Source organism: Ctenopharyngodon idella, chromosome 4 (genome assembly GCF_019924925.1).
Source record: "Ctenopharyngodon idella isolate HZGC_01 chromosome 4, HZGC01, whole genome shotgun sequence".
Taxonomy (NCBI): domain Eukaryota; kingdom Metazoa; phylum Chordata; class Actinopteri; order Cypriniformes; family Xenocyprididae; genus Ctenopharyngodon; species Ctenopharyngodon idella.
In genome coordinates, this window is record NC_067223.1 from 18,321,228 (window position 1) to 18,340,199 (window position 18,972).

At 37.1% G+C, this 18,972-nt stretch overlaps 2 protein-coding genes across 4 annotated transcripts in view; both read right to left on the bottom strand.

Moving 5' to 3' along the window:
• The window catches only part of LOC127510625 (gastrula zinc finger protein XlCGF7.1-like), a 237,907-nt gene that overhangs the window by 24,900 nt on the left and 194,035 nt on the right, over positions 1 to 18,972 (bottom strand). The gene's annotated exons all lie outside the window — the stretch shown is intronic.
• LOC127510648 (gastrula zinc finger protein XlCGF57.1) lies at positions 10,050 to 14,584 on the bottom strand. Its single transcript, XM_051890499.1, has 3 exons — positions 14,481 to 14,584; positions 13,570 to 13,695; positions 10,050 to 11,380 (listed from the first exon to the last, which is right to left on the bottom strand). Exons 2-3 carry the CDS (start codon positions 13,652 to 13,654, stop codon positions 10,176 to 10,178), a joined length of 1,290 nt encoding a protein of 429 aa, XP_051746459.1. The 5' UTR covers positions 13,655 to 13,695; positions 14,481 to 14,584; the 3' UTR covers positions 10,050 to 10,175.

Here is an 18,972-nt window from a genome sequence, read left to right on the forward strand (position 1 = left end):
CCATGAACGTCACATTCTTTTGAAAATCCAATGTGTAGTTGATCCTGGTAAGCGCTCATCGTTACAGTTGTAAACATGACGGATTTCTTCTTCTTCGAGGGGGTTTGGCGTCATGGCATTTGTTTCCAGGCGGACCGTTAAAGAACGCAACACGCGTCTCCCGGACATCATGTAGAATTCAACCAACCAGATGACAACTGCGAAAATCCTGAAGTGTTTCCAGTTAAGTGTGCCATATGCATCAGACGTTTAGCCAGCAGTCTGTGGACATGACGTCTGAGGCTGAGACTAACATTGGTTGGACTAGCCAACATTTTCAAACACTACATTATCATTGGAAAGCGATCGGATCCTCAAATATCGATAACTTTACTATTGTTTTGTGAAGTTACAAACTAAAACGTGGCGCAAAAGTCTAGTGTGTATATGTGCATATATGGCACTTTTTCTTACCAAAAAATCATTAGGCCTATAGTTTGGTCTCTAACTGAAACAAATATGCTTTTATTCTGTTGGTTAAGAACTTAACTCTATATGATACTTGTTACGTGCTGCGTATGTTTTGGATTTTTTCCCTCTTTGGTCTTTACCATGTTGCTCTCTAGTTCTGCTATCTTGCTCTCAGGTCTCTGCTGAATGGAGGAGGCGGCTGTCAATCATCAAGGGTGTCGTCTCTGCAGCCAATCCGGTGCCACCCTGCTGGTTAAAGGTGTCTCAGCATGCTGCGCTGAGTAGCTCAGTGTGTGTGCTCAGGTGTTTTGAGTTGAAACCTGTGTTTAGAGTTTGTATCCTTTCGTTGTGTACGTGTGAATCCAACACTTGATTTTGCACTATCCAGACTCTATGCTGAGAGTTGATAAGAGTTAACTGTTCTTTATTTTTGGGGAAAGGAGAACAGGTAAGCAGGTCGCACGATATAGGCTACATATTGCCCGCCGTTATCAAGTGTTATGATCTATTTTGTTTTTATTCATTTCTTTAATTTGGAGCCACCCTCATTCCTTTTTCCCTTTAGTTTATAGTATTTTCTTTATTTTTGTTTTCTAAATCATGCATTGTAAATAGCTCATACACACTGTTTAATGGCTTCGGCTTGAAGAAAATAAATCATTCAGTTGGGTTAAATGCTCTTTAATAAACATTCAGATTTTAGTTTTTCTAAGAAAATGTTTGTTTGTTTATTTATCCATGTCTTTTTATATAACTGGTATCAATCTCAGACAAAATAATTTGCCAGGTCTATGGAAACCCTACTTAGAGGTTGTTCCACATTATTAAGCAAGTCACAGTTCTCATGCAATATGGGGAGCAAGAAAGATCTTTCTGAAGATGAAAAGCATGAAATGGTCCAATGTTGTGCAAAAGGCATGAAAACAACTAATATTGTGTGAAAACTGAATGGAGATTATTAAATTATCACAAGATCTGTGAGTGATTTAGAGCACAGCAGAACTCGGTCAGATAAAGGCTTATTAATGAAAGTTCCTGTCAAAAAAAAATAATTGTATTAAAAGGGCAGCTATAAAGAAGCCAGTGTTGAGCAGCAAACAGGTATTTGAAGCTGCTGGTGTCTCTGGAGTCTCAAGAAGCTCTCCATGGAGGCTGGCAGTTGTGTGTAAAGATGCATTTCAGCCACCACTAACCAAACCTCACAAAGAGAAACATTTACAGTGGGTGTAGAAATAAATTTTCAAACAATTTTATTGCTGTGGTGTTTTTTTGCAGCATGGGATAGTGCATAGTGCATTGTATTTCAGAAGGCACTATCCTCCTTTTTATACCATAGCTGAAAATGGCCAGTTATGAACTCCACATATCTTGCAAAAGTCATTTTAATACCCTCAGAGACCCTAAAGGGACCTTCCATCTCACTTCCCAATATTCCAGCCCAAATCATCACCCGCTAGCTCCTTGCTGACGTCACAGTGGCCATTCACCAACCATCCAGAAATCCATCCATTGTAGTAAGACATTAGTCAGTGAATAAAACTATTTAAAAATGAGTCTTCATGTATTTCTAAACCCACTGTAAATGTTTCTCTTTGTGAGGTTTGGTTTGGAGTGGCTGAAATGCATCTTTACGCACAACTGCCAGCCTGCATGGAGAGCTTCTTGAGACTCCAGAGACACCAGGAGCTTCAAATACCTGTTTGCTGCTCAACACTGGCTTCTTTATAGCTGCCCTTTTAATACAATTAATTTTTTTTGACAGGAACTTTCATTAATAAGCCTTTATCTGACCGAGTTCTGCTGTGCTCTAAATAACTCACAAATCTTATGATAATTCGATCATCTCCATTCAGTTTTCACACAATATTAGTTGTTTTCATGCCTTTTGCACAACATTGCACCATTTCATCTTCAGAAAGATCGTTCTTCCTCCCCATATTGCATGAGAACTGTGACTTGCTTAATAATGTGGAACAACCTCTAAGTAGGGTTTCCATAGACCTGGCAAATTATTTTGTCTGAGATTGATACCAGTTATATAAAAAGACATGGATAAATAAACAAACAAACATTTTCTTAGAAAAACTAAAATCTGAATGTTTATTGTACTGAAATCTTACTGATATGTCACTTGCATAATAATTTGGAACGCGGTGTAAATGTTACTTTTTAACCCCTAGACCTTTAAAAGTTCATAATACTTAATTGCTTGGGATAGGGAACAGTGAACAGTGGTAGTTATGGTAATTATAGTTAAACAGTGGTAACTAACTATATATTTCTTTCACTGTGAAACAAGTCCCAGCTTGTACTGCAATGCATTGTATTTTTCCAGAAAAACTTACATCCGCACTATTTGCACAAAGGGCAGATATGCTGGCACTAACAATTTCTTGTGCTAGGGACAGGTAGCAGATACAGCCAGGTACACTTTGCTAATACATCAATGCAGGTGACTTAAAATCCAGTGAAATTGAGTCTGCTGCCATATATGAGGTAACTTCTTCCTTCAGTAGCTGTAAGGCAGGCTTGTTTCCTACTTAAGTCTTAAAGAGCTCATTAAACAGTTCAGCAATGGCTGACTTCTTGACAGGAGGAGATGACAGAGCTCCTGTTGCCTTTGTGAATTCACCCTGCAGATTTAAATGACAAAAATAATGTAATATTTTGAATGTGTACTGTTAACATTGCTTTTGGAAACAATAATATGTCTCAAATTTATGGTGCACTATGCAGGATTTAAAAATAAAAATAAATAAATAAAAAAAATGGCCTTTAAAAATTGCCTCTCAATCATTACTTGTCTGCTTGAAATCTGTGGTGGTGTTCCCTGTGCCTGTATTTTCCTATTTTCTTTTTGAATTCTTGTACTCTGGATGTTTCTGGGCTGCAACCTTTGGCCAGTGGGTGTGTCGCTCCAGCCACTAATGGAGCAGGTGCCTCTGAAGCTTGGGAATTTGGCATGTCTTGACCTAAAAACAGTTAACACTAATGTTGTTTTTGCCTCGGTTGTGGACTCGAGTCTCATAACTTGGACTTGACTTGAAGTGCTTCTCAATGATCAAATTGATTCTTCCTCGTTTCATTACTCCTAATGTCCTCCAGCCTGTGACCCGAAAACCAATTGAACTTAGAATTTTTTTTTTTATTATTGTAAATAGACTTAGGGGGACAATACATACAGTACACAGAATGCATACAAGTTAAACCGTATACATATAGAAACATACATATACATGACCATAAGATACACATACACAGCTATACCTTACATTGCAGGGTACAAAGACAGGACAAACAGGTGAAAACAGGAGAAAAAACAACAACAAAAAACAAATACACAATTTTAAATGCAAGTCACCAAATATCTAATTTAGTCACACCTTTGATTATATACATTATTTCATGCTTTAAGTTTATCTGTCCAGGAACTTTAAAAGTTTTCAATATTTTTCCAAAAGCAGTCATTTTCTTACTAAGTGAGGCAGTCATTTTTTCAAGTGTTAATGTGTCTATTAATAGAAACTAATAGGTAATAGATATTTTTGTTCTATCCTTTCAGTTTAATAGTATTACTTTTTTTTAGCTAATATAGATGAGGTAAAGATGAATATTTTTTTTTCTTTTGAAGCGTTAATGGGAAAAAAACAAATACTGAAGGGGACTTCAGTCTATCAGAATTTATGTATGTACAGTTTCACTTTCAGAAGGAGTGGATATAATCATCTAAACTATTTTGACAATATGTACATGTATCAGTGTTGACTTGGCCCATCTGAAACAATTTACTTTTGGTGAAATATACACAATATATTATTTTGTATTGTAGCAACTGTATTCTGGAATTACTAAAAGGTCTAGGTCGGTATATTCAGAATGAAGATCCTTATTCCATTTATTTGTCGGTAGATAAATGATGGTATCATTGGAGGCTAGGATATTATATATTCATGATAATGACTTGATAAAGGGTAAAGATTTTAATTTTTCAAAAAGTTCATGATTAAGATTCACAAAGGTATTGATATAAAGTTTACTTTTTATAGCTTCCTTAAATTGTGTGTATTGATAGCATGTGTTTTCCAGATTATTAGTCTCGTTCTTGTCAGTGGAAAAAAATGTAAATTATGATAAATTAACACTGCCACGGAGGAGCAGGATAGGATAAAAGGAGGAGTGACAACAGTGCAAGATGAGAGATGTTACGTACTGCTCCAGAACTCAAAAGGTTGGAGATCCAAACGCAGCTTCATTAAGAGGGACAATCCAGATACGTAATCCAAAATACAGGCAACAGGTCAATAAACAGGCAGGCATTCCAAACAAGCTGGCCAATACAAAAAGTATTCTCGTCGCTTCATAACATTAAGGTTGAACCACTGCAGTCACGTCGACTTTTTTAACAATGTCTTTAGTACCTTTCTGGACCTTGAAAGTGGTGGTTAAATTGCTGTCTATGGAGGAGTCCAATACCTCTCGGATTTCATCAAAAATATCTTAATATGTGTTCCGAAGATGAATGAAGGTCTTACGGGTTTGGAACGACATGAGGGTGAGTAATTAATGACAGAATTTTCATTTTTGGGTGAACTAACCCTTTAAGACCAACTCCAAACAAACACTTTTGAATTGTGTCTACATCTACAATATACTGTAACCATCTGAACTCCAAGGGGTATACAGATTTTGTATTGACAAATTTTTATGTTACTTGGTTAAAGCTGTTTGTCGCCATCTGTTTGAAACCTGAAATTTCAGTTATTTGCGGGGTTATCTTCTTTACGTGGGTTGTGCATCGCCACGGCTCCTCAGCGCGCATGAATCTAATGTTTTGTGCCGAATGTGTGGGTTGTCATATCAATGCACCAGTGTGGATCTTCACTGCACTTTGGAATTACAGAAAGGCTACCATGTCTTTGAAGTATGTCCAAAATAACAAGTTAAAGTGGAAAATGTCATCTGAAGTAGTAAATAACATCCATAGCAGAGCCAGAAGAGTGGTGTCTTTTTTCAGGAACAGCACTAAGGCCACTGAAAAGCTAATCCTTGCCCAAGAAAGGATGCAAATATGAATATGACATAATATTGACATAATTTCTGTAACCCTTCAAGTACGGGCACCCTTCAAGTATGCCACTAAAGAGCTCTCTGAGGAGAAGAGAATGTCAGCTTCAAATATCATCCAAATCATTAGGATGATTCAGCACAAGGTGGCAAAACAGCCCTGGCAAGAAATGCATCTGCTTCATCCTTAGGAATGGCTCTTCAGCAGTACATCAACAAGTGGTGCAGTAATGTTGAATCCATCTGTGTGCTTGCACTGACCACATTGCTAGACCCCAGATTTAAGACCCTTGGGTTTGTCAACCAGGATAATGCCCGTGAAGCAGAACGGCTGTTGACGAGTGAATGTGCTTCAATCCGGCTAACCAGTGAGCATGCTTCACAAGCAGAAGTATCATCATCTCAGGCAGCTCAGAATCCACCATCCTCAGAAGACCTGTGGGAACTCCTGGATAGCCAGTTCAGAGAGACACAATGGCATCATAGCTATGATGCTGATGCCACCATAGAGGTCAGGAGATGCATCAATGATGCATACCGCCCTCAAACTAAGGACCCTCTCAAATACTGGCAGGCCCATTAAGTGTACCCCCATCTACATGCACAACTCGCACAACAAGACAGAGTGCATGGAGAATGAGCAAATGCCCATCCCGTGCGCTCACAATAGAAGACAAACACACAAAGCATGAATGTCCAAACCCCAACACAGAACCAAAACGAAACTAGACCGAAATGCCAGGATCTGAACACCATGCACCGCACACAAAACAACACACGTGGACAGAAGAGCGAACAGCCTGAGCAAACTCAGAACTGCACGTTCACCATGACAAGACAAGATAATAGGAGTGTCAGAGCTCTGTCACCAAACCAAGAATAAACAGACCAAATTGACAGAACCCTGACACAAGGAGCATCGAAACTCACTGTGTTCCTTTTACAGAAATATCCATCATGACACATGATTTATTTTATTTGTTTTAAAGAAAAACAAACTGTTCTTTAATTATTTCAGCATAAACATGCATTGAAAGACATGTAGTGATAGTGTACATAATCTAGCAACCATTTATATATCTGACCCAACGTCATGCCAGGATTAGACTCGCATACGGGCGTTGCCGGAAGCTAGTTATTATAGTTTTAAATATGGATATTTTTCTTATGAAAACCCATCGCTTCACTTCAGAAAGCCTTTATTAACACCCTGGAGCCGCATGGATTACTTTTATGATGGATGGATGAACTTTTTTGGGCTTCAAAAACTCACGCCCCCCTTCACTACCATTATCAAGCTTGGAAGAGTCAGGATATATTTTAATATAACTCTGATTGTGTTCGTCTGAAAGATGATAGTCATATACACCTAGGATGGCTTGAGGGTGAGTAAATCATGGGATAATTTTCATTTTAGGGTGAGTAAATCATGGGATAATTTTCATTTTGGGGTGAACTGCTTAGTTGGGGACACTTGATATTCAACAATGTTTTTGATCTGCTTGTATTGACACTATTATATGTGAACTGAACTGAGCTGGAAGATGACATCACTGTTTTCTCCAGAGCCGCTGTATAGATGAATGAGCTAAATTAATAACTAATGATTTTTACAACGGAATGAATCAATACTGAACTTACTTAACCTGGGCAATAACACCATTTTCTTCTAGAGCTGCTGTACAGCCAAAATTATGTTCCCTCTATCACTGTAAAGCAGCTTTGACACAATCTGCATTGTAAAAATCACTATATAAATAAAGGTGACTTGACTTTAAGCAAAGTAATCAACAGTCTCACGCAGACACAGCATGCAGCATAGAGTTCATTTTGTTTGAAAAATGAGGTTTTACAACCAAGCGCTGATGGAAATTATTAAAATATGTTAAAATATGAATGAATTCTATGAATGTATTTCTGAAGGAAGTTTTCTCTGAATACACTTTGGGCAACAGAAACCTGGAGAGGATCTGCAGACTCTGCAGCCGTGCCTGACTGATTGGCAGCTCTTCAATGAGAACATGGAGCTGCTCGAAGCTTACTTAATACCCGTTCAGGATCATAGCTCACCAACACAACCTCTCGTTCACAGCCTCAAGGCAGCTTACCCACCACATCTTTCAGCCAAGGCATTCCATTGTCATATTTCTGGTAATTCAAGACCGATATCCCCAAACGGGTGCATTTACCGAAGCCAACTATGGTCGCAAGTTCCGTCATTACTAACACAATTCAACAGAACTTGCGACCATAGTTGGCTAACAATACTTTTGGGAAACGCACCCCAGGCTGGCCGCTCTAGCATCAACGGATGGCATTTCGGCATGTTTGGGTACCTCTCAAAATTCTTTGAATGACCAACTGATCTTTTTGTTGTGCCTCACTGTCCAAAATTTCAGTGCAGGGAAATAGCGTTTTAGTGTCTACAACACAATTGAATACAGTTAATTTCTACTTAATTGTAATCGATACAGTAGTGAATTAGATCATGGAATACTGAGTGTATTTGACAATTTTTGTATTATTCCACACCTCCAGGCATATTAATAAAGGGGCTCACACTATAGGTAAAGCTCAACTTGCTCAGTCAGCTTGGTTCTGGTTCTCCATTGTTGCATCTTCATGGATGAGACATGCAGATAGCTACATACATTACTCAATCTTCACTGAATTTTATATAATCATTGAGCTCCTCAACAATTCTGAGCTAGACTGTAAGGTCTGTTTCAAAAACTTGCAACCGAAAAAGTAAACACTGAATGATTCACTTTCTATTAGTTGTTAAAATAAATTAATTACAACAGTTCTAGCATACCTAAACTCGGTAAAAAAGGGGGAAAAAGTATTTTTTTTGAATCCCCATGTGCAAGAATGTGAATAAGAGCGAAAGTCAACAGCACATGAATGCCAGAATGTAAAATGAGTTATTTTATGCATTTAAATATGATCCATTTGTGTTTGTACTTTACAAAATAACATAAAATTAGCGCTTATCTTCTAGTACAAATGCAGTGATTAAATTTGTTTAAAAAAAATAAGTATCAGCTTGTGCCTTATATATTGTGATCTCACATAGCAGAATATTTTAGTCCATACATAGAGAGACCTGTTCTTACATGTGATGTGATGCATAACAAATACAAAGCCTACAGCTATGCATGCAGTTTTTATGCAGCTTTAATCGCCTTTTTGTTTTTTCATGACTTGACTAACTACGACGTAGTTTCTTTTGCGCTTTAGATATACAGCACGCCACATTTGCGTGAGATTGAAGAGTGCGAGCCGCGAGCACATAACGGCTGACATGACTAGAATGTTGTGTGGCTTGAATTAAGTTAAGATATGCTTCATATAGAGAGCTATATAATACTATAAGACAGGGCTGGGTAGGTTACTTTTAAAATGTATTTCACTACAGATTATAAAATATATGCTTTAAAAAGTAATTTGTTACATATTTTGTTAGATTACCCAAGTTTTGTAACTTAATCTAAATACTTTACAATACTTTGGAATACTAATAAGTATGTAACACAAAAAAAGATTTTATCTCACAATTCTGACTTCTTTCTCAGAATTGCGTGATATAAAGTTGCAATTGCGAGGTTATAAAGTCAGAATTGTGAAATATAAACTCGCTATTTTCCGGAAAAAAAGTCAGAATTGTTAGTTTATATCTCCCATTTCTAACTTTATAAAACAATTGTGAATTTAAAATCTCACAATTGCGTAGAAAAAAGTCAGAATAGTGAGATAAAAAGGTAATTGCAACTTTTTTTTTTTTCAATAACAAGGGACTCACAAACGAATATTACAAAACATGAAAACAGTTGTGGTTCATCCAGGTAATGACAGGACAGTTAAGATTCAAAGGGCAATTTTTATAAATTTATTCATTTTGCCTTTTGGAATATATGTAAACATCTGTTAACCTATGTGAAATAGCTTATGCAGGACAGTACTAAATAAAAACTTAATTTTATGATCCCTCTTATTATTATTTTATGTTATTTTTATTATTTATTTTGTTAAAATTATTAAAACGTTGCATATTCTGCAAGGGTTTGAAACTTATGAGCAGAAATGTAGCTCAGTACTAGTAATTCACATCAACTGTGTAATTCCATTGTAAAAATACTTTTTAACTTATTTTCTTTTTTAATTTACAATTGAAAATTGTGTTTTATTTTTAATGTGTGGTTTTGGATGCCCTTAAATCATTTGAATTCCAAGGATCCTTTTTGGAAGGACACCTGAATTTACCTTAAAAAGGCTTACAAAAAAAAAGGTTTTGGGTTGTGTCATTCCCAAATATTAACTCATAAATATGAACGTAAACATTTTGTTTATCCCCCTTTGTGTTTAAGGCCTGTCAAATTAGTTTCTAAATGCATTTAATAATAATAAAAAAATATTTAAGCTTATCATAATCTGTTCCCATACAACTAAAGGTAATTCTAACACAAGGCTTAATAAACATTATGTTTGTGCATTCTGTCATTAAAGATGACTCAAATAATGCAGTGCAATGTTCATTATTTCATTGTTTTGTCTTTTTATTTCTAATTTTATTTACATTGTTGCATTTCACAGCAAGACGGGCGTTTATGTAATATTTTGATTCTGAGATATTAAACAAATCATAATTGAAAGTGACGCCTCTACACAATTGTAAATAATTTAGCACAGATGCATATTTTCTGGTGCCATTTTAAACTTCTGAGCCATTTAAAACCCTTTCCACACAAAGAACAAAAATAGGGTCTCAAAAATCCATGACTTTTCATGTGTATCTGTAAGTGTGATGGCAAAAGAAATGTTTTATTACACAGATCACATTTAAATTGCCTTCCAGAGTGAATGTGCATGCGATTTTCAAAATTGCTCCTTTTTATTGTCAGACTCTTATCAGACTCAGAATTCAGATTGTCAGAATTCTGCAACTTCTTTCCGCAATGTGTTTGCAAATGACGTTTCAGGTCTTTCTGATATGTGAAACACTTCCCACACTGAGGGCAAGTGAATGGCTTCTCTCCAGTGTGAATTCTTATATGAGTCTGAAGGTTTCCTTTAACTGTGAAACTCTTTCCACACTGAGGGCAAGTGAATGGCTTCTCTCCAGTGTGAACTCTTATATGAACGTCAAGGCTAGCTTTGCTGTTGCAACTCTTTCCACAGTGGTGGCACATGTAAGGCTTTCCGATGTGAGTTATTACGTGATTCTTAAGGTTATTCCGATCTGTGAAACTCATTCCACACTGACGACATACCTCTTGATTACAGTTCTCTCTTGAGTGAATCCTCATGTGGTAATTAAGGCTTATTTTACATCTGAAACTCTTTGCACAATGACCACATACGAACGGCCTCTCTCCAGTGTGAATTCTCATGTGAGTCTTAAGACCTTCTTTTCGTGAGAAGCTCTTTCCGCACAGTTTGCAGATGAAAGGGTTTTCTCCAGGGTGAGTTCTCATGTGGGCATTAAGCGTTCCTTTATGTGTAAATCTCTTTCCACACTTTTGGCATGTGTAAGGCTTTTCTCCAGTGTGAATTCTCATGTGGACTTTAAGGCTTCCATTTTGAGTGAAACCTTTTCCGCACTGTTGGCAGGTGTAAGGCTTCTCTCCAGTATGAAGTCTCATGTGGACTTTAAGGTCTCCATGTTGATTGAAACTCTTTCCACACTGTTGGCAGGTGAAATTACTTTTAGTTGCTGTCTTCTGAGCTTTGTTTTGTGAGCAATTCTTTTCAGTCTGTGAGCAACTAAAATATTTTTCTCCAGTTATCATACCATGATGTTTCTCATTCTGGTCTTTCTCTTTCATTATATTCAGTTCTTGATTCTCCTCTTTCAGCGGCATTAGGTCTAAGATGAAAAAAGACAAATACAAGTTAACTCCATTTTAATGGCACAAAGCAAAAGATTTCCTGTAAACTCAGAACCTCTTCTCAATATTGTTTAAACCTCAATTTTATGACAAGTCAAAAAAACTTTTAAGCTGGCAGTTTGACCTAGCAGAACTGGTTAATTTTAGAATCAACCATTTATATCTAAAATACTAGAAAATGTAATATGTTGGCATTTATGGATAAGTATTAGCACGTATTATGTCCTATTATAATAGCCTTATAAAAACACAGGGCTCAGTATTAGGTCCTCTGCTTTTCTCCTTGTATACATTATCATTAGTATTCACTGTTATTATGCCAATGATATAAAAATTTCCAATGTCTATAAAAACAAGGCAATTGGGTATACCACAGGGGTATAAACAAGTAGCCACTGGTGCTCATTGGGTACATGAGAGGTAAATATCAGATGAAACAAAATATTCCAAGTAAATTACATGGTACATCATAACATGTAGATAATAGCAGAAACCACGGACTTGGCAACACTGTTTATTGCTCACCAAGGCTTCATTAATTAAAAATACAATATTGTGAAATATTCCAATTTAATAATTTTCTATTTGAATATGTTTTAACATATAAATTTAATCCTGTGATGGAATGTGAAAAATGCAAATACATTTTTTTTTGTCAGAGGACTGGAGTACAACAGAAATCAGGGATTTGTCATGTCGTGCCACATCCAGTGTAGACAACCTTGGATTATAATAGGTTCTATTTGCATTTGTTTTGTCACTCCGCTTGCGCCTGGTGTAGACACTTTTTTGGTAGTTGTGACGTCTGAAGTAGAACGTAATACTCAATTCTGATTCTTCAATCGAGTCATCTAGTGGTCTGTTACTGCAAGACAACAACCGCTACAACTGAAACTGGTAATAAATCTTGAGGTAATAAAATATGTAAAATTAATCATTTGTGTTCAATTATTTACTTATGTGGTATGTAGCCGCATGATAATGTGATAATATTACATTGGGGTCATGTACCACCCTGAAGAGGTTTCTTCTGCATAACAATCTGCTGACTGTACAATATCCTTTAGCCTAGCCACGCTCATTAGTAGAGACTCCAAGACAATTGGGTGTGTCAAATTAACAGTTTTTAAAAGCTTACCTTAAAGTCCCCCTGTAGTCAATAATTTTATCCCTTAAAACTCATCTTTAATCACCAAAATGACATATTTAAACATTTTTTCCTGTGAAAAAAAAATTCTTCATGCCTTAAAATAATGTAACTCTACACCCTTGCCTCATTTAGTATACACGGATCAATGAATATGCAAATTAGCCCAGCATGCCCATGCGTGCCAGCTCAGCGATGAACTCGCTCAACTTGCTGAGGTAAACGCAGCACAATGGTATCATTCTTTACAACATCAGACACATAACGGTAATTAATATGATTAGCCTTTTGCTTGACTATGTTATCAAACAGCTAATAATGTGTTGCTAATGTTACACAAACCATGTTCCTGTTCGCCATCTCTGAGTCAGACAGCTGCTTTCTAACAATCAGTATCCTTAGAAACGCTTTAAAGAACTCAGAACGTCAGTGAAGAAAGACATATAATAATTTACATCATACTTTTTTTCATATCAACATAAAAATATACCGGGATAACCTGGCTTCTCTTGAGACACCACAGATGGTCTTGATATGAATAAACAGTGCTCATAAATGGCTGTTAAGACAGTATTCTCAATGGACATGCGTAGAGACTTATATTCCTTATGTCACAACTGTTTATAGTTTGATTCAATGAATACTTACTGCTAATTATATTCAGGTATTTTTTATGAGAGAGTTTGTATAATTTTTGCTACTGTAGCCTCCATGTTTTGTTAGATACGGTTGCATTAAGTGATGTGGTGATGATTAAATTAATGGTTTTCATTGATTTCAATTCAAAAGTTGATACTAGGTTTAATGTCACACAAAACAATTATATTTAGACTACTTCTGTATTATTTTTCCCAACAAATTCCTAGCTTGGAAGTAAGAGCTTTTCATTTGGCTTTTCATTCCAAGTCAAGTACAACTGCTTTGATTAGGACAAATTTCTTCAAAAATATGATTTATCTAGATGCCAACATTATAAAAAGGATCAAATGACTGAGTTCAGTTTTGAGAGTGAAAACTAACCTGTTTGTTCCTCAGTATCTTCTTGTTTCACACTGAATGCTTCTTCAATCTTCATTTCTTCACTCTCCTCTTTAATAAACGCCATGTGGATCTCGGTGAGTGTTCGGATCCGAGTGTTCGGAAACTCTGTCATGTTTAGGATGAGAATAATTAACAGAGAGAAAAATAAATCCAAACTAAATCTCTGTGTGCATCTCAGTAGTCAGCGCACTGGTAAGGGAGTCAGTCACGGTGATAGTTAATGGTTTTAAATGACCAGATTAGCTTATAGAAAAACCAAAAAAACTAGAGCTACATATTAATACATGAATACAAATTACACTTGGTAATTTTTAATAATTGGTAAACTACATTTAATATACAGCAACTAAATGAAAAGGTACAGTTGGTGTGTAAAATATGTTCTAGATTCATTTACAGTTTTGACCAGCACGTGTCGCCAGCGTGCGGAGATTCTACCCTTTAATCCAAAGTAAGAAACAGTAATTTGGGCCACACAAGCAAAAACAGGCAATGTTATAAGGGTTACTTTTCTGAAATAAGAGCTATTTGATGATGTATACAGCCGACAAATGTGACATGGATTAAACTTAAAGCAATAATCAATTTTGGGAGTCAATTGAATTGGTTCAGTTGACTTGGAGTTTCGAAAAGCTCAGTTTCTCCATCACTACTTGCCAGTAGCCGAATTCGTGTTTACGATAAACTGATTCACTCTATAGGAGCGAAATGAAACGCAATTATATATGGTGCGGATGCGCTTTACTTACAAAAATAACGTTCAATAATACTAGCTAAAGAAATACAATGTCACACTCAATAACCATGAAAACAGAATTCTTTTAAAAGATAAACAATTCCATCAATGGGTTGCATTGGTTAAAACACTTTAAATGCTTAAAAACACAAACCTTTGTTGAGGCAAATCAAAGACGCAGGAGCGCGGCAAGAGCGCGGCGCGGCCTTATGGCGTCACGTCGTTAGACCAAAATAAAAGTACTGATCAGCGAGCACATGCCAAAATCACAAAAGAGCATGGAATGTAAAGCAAATAATAAAAATACGTCAGATGAATTCAGAGTTTAATTCTACAACTTTAAATACATGTTGCCCAATGAATAACTGCCACATCTAAAATGTGAGATTTTGTCTAAAAGGCAAAACAGTAAAGTTTAGGTGCACAAAGCCATTTTGTCTTTTTTAATGTATATTTTAAATAATACAATTAAACCTTTACATGTAGCAAGGTATTATAATTTGTGCAAAATTAATTTTGATTGTTTATGCATTCTCTCTGGTTTATTTCAGTAATACCATTTGTGAAACATTTGACCTCTTTGTAAGTTTTTTTTTTTTTTCATCCAGGAAATTCTCACCCATCTTTTCTAGAGGCCAGCGTGTGTCGCTCAAGCTAGTATTGGTTCAGAGTAACATATCTAAACATCTTGTAGGGGCTAAAGAGAAACATATTTTCATTTTTGAGCCCTAAACATTCTGACTAAACTAAAATTGAACCTTTCTCTGATTTTTTTTTTTCTTTTTTTTTTCTAAACTGACAAGATGGAGTTAATAAACAACAACATAGAGCAGAGACAGCTATATGTGTTTCAGTGGGACAGCATCATTTTTTAAAGGGTTAGTTCACCCAAAAACTAAAATTCTGTCATTTATTCCTCACCCTCGTGTTGTTCCACATCTGTAAGACCTGCGTTCATCTTCAGAACACAAATTAAGATATTTTTGATGAAATCCGAGAGTTTTTTTTATCCCCCATAGAAAGCAACATAATTACCACATTCAAGGTCCAGAAAAGTAGTAAAGACATTGTTAAAAGTCAACGTGACTACAGTGGTTCAATCTTAATGTTACATTGCGTTCACATTCCATGTTTCACTTCTCAAACCATTCACTAATCCTCTGGTTCCTTCTTCCCCTAGGTCTGGTGCTGATGATGTACCTCCTCCTCCAGTGGATGCAGATGAGGAGCACATCTACAAGGTCAACACCATCCTGGACTCCCAATGACGGGGCGGCTGTCTGGAATAGCTTGTTGATTAAGGCTGCGTCGAGTGTACGCCGTAGCTGTGTGTAGCACACATAGCCTACGACGTAGCCTGATGTACATCTCTTCAAAAATGTAACAGCGCATTCTACGCAGACCGCAAGTGCAGTGATTGGTCTGCTAGAACCCCTCCCTCAGGTCAAAAAACTGGCACGGAGCAATAGGAGAAGAGCGAGCGTTTTCAACTTCCATAGGAATGAAAAACGCTCTGTTTCAGGGGACACATGCAGTCATACTGCAACAAAAGTCGTTACCTATTTGCCGCTTCTATTTGTAAGCTTCTCTGACAACGCACATGACAAGCTGCTGCTTCTTCGACTTTTGCCTTGATACTCAACATTACCGCGGACACTGCCTACTAGTGGTCTGCATGCATGTCGACGTGGACAACGACGCAGAAGTATAAATGAAAACAGACGCATAGCCTACGGCGCAGAGGCTCCGGCATAGGTCCGACGCAGAAGTATAAATCAGCCCAAAGAAAAGATTGTGGGTTCCTCATGGTGGCATTCTAGATTCCTCACTGTTGACCGAGTTCCACACCAACCACCCCAATTGTCCAACACCAAGAGGCAGAGGCCATCCCCGTCGTCACCCACTGCGGTCATCAGGAGCTCATCACAAACTCACTACTTTAGCAGTCATCTTTCAGTTCACCATTGACTGGTCTCATTGTTCCTACCAAACTCCTTACCCGCTGTGGCATTCCATTCTGCAATCCTCTCCAATCTTCAGTCATCTTCAGTCACCAGCCAGCCACTTGCACCAGTTGGAACCTGCAAAAGGCAAACTGTTATTCACAGCTAAGTGTTTGATACCAATCTAACCTGCTCTTGCCTAATCACTTATTCTTTTTTTATTCCAGGGAATATTTCTCAGGTAGGTTTAAGTCACTTTCTGTATAGACACCTTAATGTCTTGACCACTGAAAATCATTTTAGTAAGTTCAGAAATATTACAATCAGTAAACAGACAGAGTAAAGTGAAATGTTTATCAGGTTAAGGTTCTAAGAACGTCACGATCATCCCCACACAAGTGTTCTAGGATGTACTGAATTCGGTGAAGGCTGATGTGCAGAAGTTCAGCGTTCAGTTCCAGACATGTAGAGACATTCTTTGCTCGTGTTTATCATTCCAAGGGTTTATCACCCACTGTGACAAACTGTTTCCTGAGTCTCACTGTGTACAGACCATGTCGTTGGCAGCGTCAAACGTGTGTTTGTGAATTTCTTCTGAGTGTTATGTAGTATCCAGTTTGTCAGTGAACAATGGACATCAGAAGGATGCACACAGCCGAGGTGCATCTATAAAACTGGGCTGAAGCATTGGGGTTGAAACAGGCTTAGTTTTTTGTTTGTTTGTTTGCTATACTGTATTCTGTTATTGTTCTGTGGAACATTAAGTTACATTACTTTAGTGTGGTGGGGACAGTTCACAGGATGTGAATCATGAAATGGTGAATGCTTAGCGCATGAATAATTAGGTTGTGCACGTATAACGTAACGTGATAAAACTCAGTAAAAGTTGTCATTACACAGTGCTTTTAGTGACAAATTATTCAGGAATCATCATTTTTGACACATTCAAGTGATTTTGTACTTCATGGATGAGAAAGTAAGACCCATATGTATTACTGACTAGAATGTTTTTGCTTTGAATATGAGGCACTATTCTAATATATTATTGCATTACTCAAAACTAAACCAACTAGTATTTACTACATATTTACTTTGTATGGAAAGTAGCATGTAGAAATGCGTACCCCTAATAAACTGACCTGAATATTTGTCTGCTTCTTTATCAGTCAGGTCTTCTTTTGTTTCTTGTGTCGATCAAAAGGCACCTGAGGGGTATGACGCATCTGAGCAAACAGATACATCCGAAACATTTCCAGACAAGAAAAGGAAAATATAGTAAAATTATGATTGTCAAGGATGAATTTGACTTAATCTGTAACACCAGCAAAGAATATGAATTAGAATAAAATGATCTGTCATTCTGAATGAAGAGCAAAACAGTAGTACAGGTTTCCACAAAAACTGATCCATTCGATTCAGGTAAGCTTATATCAGTAATATAGAATTAAGTGCCATATCTGGTTATAACTGGGATGCAAATAAAAAGTCATTATTTAACATTATATTGGAGCAGTACCAGCCTTTGCTATGATTCACCCATTTCACTTGAAACGGGCCTTATCTTGTGCTCAAAAGAGAGCCCTGCCCATGACACACACACACAGCTGAACAATTTCAGTGGTTTTGCATATGGAAAAAGGAGTTTTTCCATGCCTGATGCAGAAAAAGCCATACCCATGGGACTCCAAATGTTTTTTTGAAGCAGACCTTCAAACTGTAAAGGCCAGCGCTGTAGAGGAGTTGCTTTCTGTACATGGCCAATTTAATCATCATACACACGATTACAGTTGGAAAGTTTTGTTTTTGAATGCCCAAAGTAAAGATACTGTTGTGTTCATGAGTAAATTATATTGTGACTACTATTTTGAAGTATTTTATAATGACGTAATGTGTGTGGGAACGTAAGAGAAGAGATGAAGCTGATGAAGTTCACTACTCCTGTCTCGTATGCTTTATTGCTGCTTACTAACTCCTGACAGATATCACAAATTGGTGACGTGGATTAGGCAGTTTTTTCCGCTGTTGTTGGTCATGAAGATGGCTGTTGCTAACGTGCTTTTCCAGAGTTTGTTACTGCCTTGCTTTGGTGAGCCTACTATGCCGTTCAGCATATGGCTGCAGATTTTTGAAAATTATTTATGAGTGATTGATGCAACAGGGAATGCTTGGCCGGCTGGAGAGCTGTACTGCTTCACTGCCTTGGCACAGAGGAACAACAGATTTTCTACTCATTGCCTAACACAGGTATGACATATAAGGATGCAGAGAATGCATCAAAAGCCTACTTTGTGCCAAAAGTTAACATAGTATAGACTGAATGCCACGCCTTCCTTAAACTCTGTCAGGTGCCTCACAAGACAGTACATTGCTGCTGCGAGGGCATGTTGTTTAATGTGAGTTCAATGCCAGTACTGACAAAATGATTTGCGATCAGTTAGTAATACATGAGAGAAATCTTAAACTGAACACAGCTGTTACGATAGCAAGGCAGACTGAATCTCCTGCCGATCAGGCTAAATCCATTTCAAATTCCCACCAAGTTACTGCCCCTGTACAAGTGGTGCAAAATGGTCACATGCACCTCTTAAAGGATTAGTCCACTTTCAAATGAAAATTAGGCCAAGCTTTACTCACCCTCAAGCCATCCTAGGTGTATATGACTTTCTTGTTTCTGATGAACACAATCGGAGAAATATTAATACA

What these genes read in the sequence shown, in the direction of transcription:
- LOC127510648 (XM_051890499.1), bottom strand. Translation starts at nt 13,654, where the DNA reads ATGGCGTTTATTAAAGAGGAGAGTGAAGAAATGAAGATTGAAGAAGCA. An exon ending in AGATACTGAGGAACAAACAG is followed by an intron (nt 11,381 to 13,569) that starts GTTAGTTTTCAC and finishes TTTTCATCTTAG; the next exon opens with ACCTAATGCCGCTGAAAGAG.